Here is a 6,295-nt window from a genome sequence, read left to right on the forward strand (position 1 = left end):
GATTGGCAGTTGCCTTTCCTACTTTCACTGATATTTGTGTGTGGAACAGTAGGTGCTGGATCATGCGCACTTCATCGGGGCCAGTCACTAATGCCATGACGTCTAACAGTTTGGTGCGATCGATCGTGTCGAACGCACGGGACATGTCAATCCCCAGCATGTGGCATTCCCAGTTGTATCGAGTCGCCTTGGCCGCAATCCATCGCTGTGTCCATACCACATCTGTTGTACTTCGGCCTTGTCTGAAGCCAGATTGAGTTGGACCAACATAACGAGCAACGTCCTTTGCGATTCGGCAGAGCACTACAAGGGAGAAAACTTTTCGGATGGTGTTCAGGAGGACAATGGGACGCAGGCTAGTCACGGGTCCTCTAGGTTTTTTTGGTTTTTGTAAAGGAATCAGTGTGCCAAGTCCGATGAACGATGACATGTCGGCACCCTCTGCTACGCTTTGGTTGATGATGTCTGCCGCTACGATGGATAGCTGTGCTGTTCCATACTTCAGTAATTCTCCAGGGACTTTGTCCGGCCAACGAGCCTTTCCGTTTTTGAGTCGTTTCATCGCTGTTTCCACCTCCGCTGGAGACACTGCCACACTTAGCCGGTGAGGGACTGGCTTCTGGATAGCAGCTGATTGATCTCTACAGAATAGATCCTTGAAGTGCTCTGTGACGCGCTCTGCCTTCTGCTTATCTGAAGCCAAAATGTGGCCATCAGCAGAGCTGACCATGATACTGGATGGCTGAGATCCACTTTTCATGGCCGAAGCAGCAAGGAACATCTGTGCTGAGTCAGGTGCCTGCTCCACCTTCTCTGCCAGTCTGTCGAGGCGTTCATTGGCATCCGCCCGCTGAATGGAACGGATCTTGTGCTGTATCTGGTTCCGCTGCCTCTTCAGCTCTGCCAAGGAGTGGCGACCCGACTCTGCAAGAAGCCGAACCTCCCGCTGCTGCTCCGATAGGCGTGCCACTTCCTGGTTGGGCAGAGTTAACCTCCCGGATGTGGATCTGTGCATACGGCCAACACTGCTCTCTGCCGCTTTCAGGGTGCCATTTACTGCGCTGGACCATTTCTGAGATGGAGAATGTTTATGAGTTTCTTCTGAGCAAGGGTTGGTATGGCTGATGGAAACGCTTTCTTTGAGTTTTGCTTTGTAGTCTTGCCTCACCGTGGCGTCCGACGAAAGCCTCCGTACAGCCAATGGACCAACGGACCTCTTTGTTTTTGGGTTTGAGCGATAAGCTTTGAACAATCGTTGGAAATCCATGTCGGCGATGACAATTTTATGGTCGCTTGATGTCAGTGTCCCTGCATACGAGCGAGCACGTTTGATAAGGGGCCTGCAGCGAGCCGGTACTGCGATAAAATCAATCATATTGTATACTCTGCTGATTACACCAGTATCTCTGTTTGTGACTGAGCCAGTCCACGTTGTCCTGTAGCGCATGGAATAACGGAAAAGGGTGTTGGCAAGGACAATTTCCCACGAATTTGCCCACTGAACTAGCGCCTGGCCGTTGTTATTCCGCACTCCTTTACCGTATAGACCAATGCAGGGCGTCTTGCTGGTGCCGACTTTGCTGTTAAAATCGCCCAAACCAAACACCAGAGTTCGGCTGTTGGGAGTATTCCATGCTTTAGAGAGGCAGTCGTAGAAATCTTCTCTCAGCGATGGGGTCTTGTCTGCCGACGGGGCTGTGGGTCCATACGCCACAACGAATCTCACATCGACAGAGGTCTCTGAGGAGCTCTTTGCGGGCAGCGAGAAGTCAGCGTAGCCGACTCGGTCCGACAGCTTTTTATGTTTTCTCAGGAATTCGTTGAAATATTTCGACACGGCGAATCCAATTCCTCCGTGGTGACCCGCGTCCTGGCCAAAGCCCACAAGCCTGTATCCGTCGTCGATAGACCTGTCAAACGGCTCAGCAATTTTTAGCTCCTGGAGGCCGCAGACGTCCACTCTGTAGGACAATAGGTCTTTCGCTAGCTGTTGTTTCTTGACATTTGAAGTTAGGCCGCGTACATTGAACGTTGCAATTCTCGCTTTAGCGAGGGTCGGTGAACTACGAGCCAGCATGCTACAGGCTGGCATTTCTCACAAGGATAAGCGTTGACAGAGATAGGTAGAGTAGAAGGATGAAGAAGAGAGACAGGAGAGAAAGGGAGAGAGAGAGAAAAAGAACGCTGAGCAGTCAGCCCAACACCTGAGTAATCAGTACAACTACAAGCTAAATAGGCCGAGCTACCAGCCATGTGATGCAGCAACACTAGAGCAGCCTACTGATACTCCCTTTTTATTATATCATGACGTTGACAAGCCTGACGAAGTTGGTACTGAATGCACTGCGCTACTTGATTTCGTTGATGAACCCATGCTATTCCATTCATTTCGGATTTGGAAACAGCACTGCAGGGGCGTTTTGATTTAAAACGTACTGCAATCCCGTGCTCCATTCCCAGCGTGTGTGTGTGTGTGTTTGTGTGTGTTTGTGTGTGTTTGTGTGTGTGTGTTTCGTTATAACGTTCCATTGCACATGTAGACTGTATTTTGTTCACTGCTACCGGGTGCCTGCCTGCCTGCAAACTGAAATATCTCAAGTGCAGAGTAAGTTGTCGCCTAGCCTAGGTAGACCTACCAGGTTGTTGTTGTTGTTGTTGTTGTTGTTGTTTATTTTACTTCGCAGATTCTAACGGGCAAGTTGCCCAATAACAAGAAAGCGAAGGCAAAGAAAATAATACTAATAAAAGAAATAACCGGGGGCAGCAGAAAGTGAATACCCAGGTCCATTGTCATTTTCTTCCATTGAGTTGGTTGAAGTGCTCAGGACAAGTACTAGTCATGACATACATGTCGAATGAACAATAGTTATGGCTACATGTACCGGCATGAACTGCCGTGGAGCAACACTCCACCACCCGGCTGTACAGTATACTGCACTACAGTTGCGCTCAGTGAAATCCGACCCGAAGTGCAAACCTGGCGGCCTGGACCAGTTCCAATAACATCATTGTGGGTGTACATAATGTACGTCCAGCCGCAATCATTCCACTGCCAGGGCGTCCAGGGCCGTACAAGTTGAGGGTGCCAGTTTTGCACATTGGGTCGGATTTCAGTGAGCGCAACTGTAGCAGTAGTGCTGGCGCAAATACATGATGTAGGTATCCCACACTCTGGCAGCGTTGGAAGCCCACATCTCGCGAGATTAGGCCTGGGCGGATAATGCTAGTTATTTTGCGGGATAATTGTAATGGCAATGCCAGAAAAACTGTATCATAAGGCTACTTATAATGCTGCTGTTCCTCTGTAATGCCAGCAATTCATCAGTAGTAAGTATGGAAAAATGGCTTGGTTTGGGCAGTATTGTGCACGTTTCGTAGTTCTACGTAGACGGCATGGAAAATGCTAGAAAATCATGGTCATAATGCTAATTTTATGCTGCTATTGCTCCATACAATCCGGGCCCTTGCAGCTAGCTGGCCAGCGAGGAAAGTCTCGAGTGGAGGCCTCTCGATCTGCTCGCTCATTCGCCTGGCATTCAGTGGCACATCATCGTCAAGGACTTCGATTCAAAACAGTTTTCATACTGCGCTTCGAGCCTTTTCCTCGTGAACTTGCTGCAAACGTATGAGCTCTGCTGCGCGTGTTCCCTTTGTGTGAGGCCCAGAAACAGCTAGTATCGCCGTACTTCGATTGACTGGATCGATGTCGTCCAGGTTCTCCTCGCTAGCGCTATCAAGACTTTTATTATTATTATTATATATTTGAGGATTTCCCAAAGACGTAGTCTAAATTGAAGGGAGTTCCATTATAATGGGAGGCTGTAGGGTTGAGATAGCAGGCAGTGGAGGGCTAATAATTCGTAATGAACAGCCTAGCAGGAGAAATACAATTATGCTGAATGTTCCAGAATGGTCCTTTAATCAATGATACCTATAGCCTCGGGATATGCCTTGAAATACGAAATGTACCGAAACAGAAACACAAAAATTAATAAGAATAAGCGCAACGCACAAAGAAGGCTCTAACTGGAGACGATTTCTTCACCATTTTCCGCAAACAGCAGCTAGCGCAGAAATTTCGCCATCCCTGAGTGTAGGAGATGGAATCCGTTCGATCAGCTCAAAAACTCTTCGTTGTGACCAGAGGAGTAGCAGGGAATATTCTACAGGAAGCCCTTTGACTCCTCTGACTGCTGAAAGCCTTCCTGCCATGACTGCTACTTCTTCAAACAAGCGAGATTCTCTTTGGTTCCACTTCACTGCAGTCGAGCGTCCACGCGACACAACCTTTTTACAAAACATCATTTTTCTCCAAAAAAAGATTTTCAACCTAGCCTGGTTTTCGCAGAAGTAAGGGTCATTTGAGTATAATCCCACTTTTTGTGGAAATGTAGTGGTACATGTATAATGCTAGAATAATGCCCGTTGCAAATCGCACACTATAATGCTACGTATAATGCTAGTATTATCCGCCCAGGCCTACGCGAGATTAGTTGCCATTTCTCGCTTCCCTCCTGTGCATTTGTTGTAAACTAATTAATCGTGTTCTTGCTTGTATTCAATTTGTTTTGTCCAATTTTTGAACTAATAATATTACTTATCCCGGTTTCGAACACAACATCATGCTGTGTGATCAGTCGTGTTGAGAACAAGGACTACAGTAAAACCTGCTGTAAGCAACCTCTGGGTTTAGCGAACACCTGCTCGTAACGACCGTTTTTCCATGCATCGACCGTTCTACACAGGCACTGTGGGACCTTGTTCTAAAGACCAGCTGGCTTTAACGACGCTTTTGCTTGCACCGAGGGGCGGTCGTTTAACCCAGGTTTTACTGCAGTATCCTATGTGTGCGGCAGGCGAGAGTATAGAAGAGACGAGAGTACAGAAACAGCTCCAATCCAGCCCAAAGCCATGCAGCGTCCACGTGCCACTTCTTTGGACTAATTGAACCACTTAGAACGCTAGGAAGTATACAGTGTTGAGCAAACCATCTCGATGATCCGCTGTACTCAATATAATTATGTTAATTAATATGCTGCACGGCCTGTGGCGATAGCGCATCATATAGCTACGGAGCTTGACGAAGCTTCAAAACAACCGTACTCCCTTGTATGTAGTGACTATGGAAGTAATAGGTCATGACGCACATGTCAGATGTACACGAGATATAGCAAGTACATGAATATGACTTGGAGCAACACTCGGCCAACCGACTGTGTTCATGGAGAAAGCCGCCTTTGTATTTTCGTGCTGTGCTGGTTCAATATTTGCACCTTGGAATGAGATCAACGCACTCCGTGCTCTAGTTGCCAGGTCTCAGCTGCGAATACCAAACCCGAGGCAATGGCCTTTTCGAGGAGGACGTACGTATTGATGGCTATCATCAGTGTGCCATTATTGTCCGCTTACATCGTGCTGGTCGACTTACGGCTGATCACCTCTTCAGAAGTGCATGTCCTGACCTCGATTCTAGAGGCTGTTAGACCGCCGCGCAAAGCGTTAGCTGTTGACGCTATGGGAAACACACCGGTGGTATCACAGCCATTATCCAATAACGGCGGTGTGGCAATCAATCGCACAGTGAAAACACTGTGGAGGCCTGACTACAGAGCCTCACCAGGGACGCGGAGCGCAGTATATCCGCTGTGTGTGGACGAGAGTACAGAACCAATTCCTATCCAGCCCGACACCACGCAGCGTCCGCTTCTTGCTGTGGGTTCGTTCTCACTGGAACAGTTGACGATGGGATGTTTGATGTTTTCAGATCTCGTCGGCCAGGCAAAGCGACTGCAACGGGATTTGGTTCTTCCAAAAATTCAAGGACGTTTCTTTCTCGGCATGGCTTCCTTTGATTACACAACCCACTTTATACCGTTCAGTCAAGATATGATGTCAGCTGAGACGCGGACACGACCCATATCCGACTATTACCCCCTGGACGCCTTCAATGCATCACTTCAGCGAGATAAGCTGGAGATGGTGACGGAGCAGCTCGCCACAGAAACATGCAGAGGACAGTGGACTGCTGTGTTTATGGACTCACCTGGTTGGCATGGAAAGCCCAGAGCATGCTTCGCAAATCAAACGCGGGAAGGTCAAATTAGACATCTCTTTACGAAACTAAGCAATTCGTCGGTGGACCGACTGGCTGTTGAACGTTGTGACTGGATGTGCGAGTGTCTTCCACCTCGTTTGCGAAGCCTAGCGCCGTTCAAGGCAATCATTTGCGCTGCAATGCCGGCACAGCGCAGTCACCACTGGAGGATTGAAGATATTGCAGAACAGTTAAATTCAC

At 48.3% G+C, this 6,295-nt stretch overlaps 1 protein-coding gene across 1 annotated transcript; it reads right to left on the bottom strand.

Annotated features, from left to right (window-relative positions):
* Positions 1 to 597: 597 nt before the first annotated feature.
* Positions 598 to 2,092, bottom strand: LOC135829183 (uncharacterized). The gene is made up of 2 exons (XM_065341586.1): positions 728 to 2,092; positions 598 to 693 (listed from the first exon to the last, which is right to left on the bottom strand). Exons 1-2 carry the CDS (start codon positions 2,090 to 2,092, stop codon positions 598 to 600), a joined length of 1,461 nt encoding a protein of 486 aa, XP_065197658.1.
* Positions 2,093 to 6,295: the final 4,203 nt, after the last annotated feature.

This window comes from Sycon ciliatum, chromosome 13 (assembly GCF_964019385.1).
Source record: "Sycon ciliatum chromosome 13, ocSycCili1.1, whole genome shotgun sequence".
In the NCBI taxonomy this organism is placed as follows: Eukaryota; Metazoa; Porifera; class Calcarea; order Leucosolenida; family Sycettidae; genus Sycon; species Sycon ciliatum.

Bases quoted from the DNA above. Each gene is read 5' to 3' on its own strand.
- LOC135829183 (XM_065341586.1), bottom strand. From the start codon at position 2,092: ATGCCAGCCTGTAGCATGCTGGCTCGTAGTTCACCGACCCTCGCTAAA. The intron at 694-727 runs GTCAGCTCTGCT...TTTTGGCTTCAG, and splicing joins CTCAGCCATCCAGTATCATG to ATAAGCAGAAGGCAGAGCGC.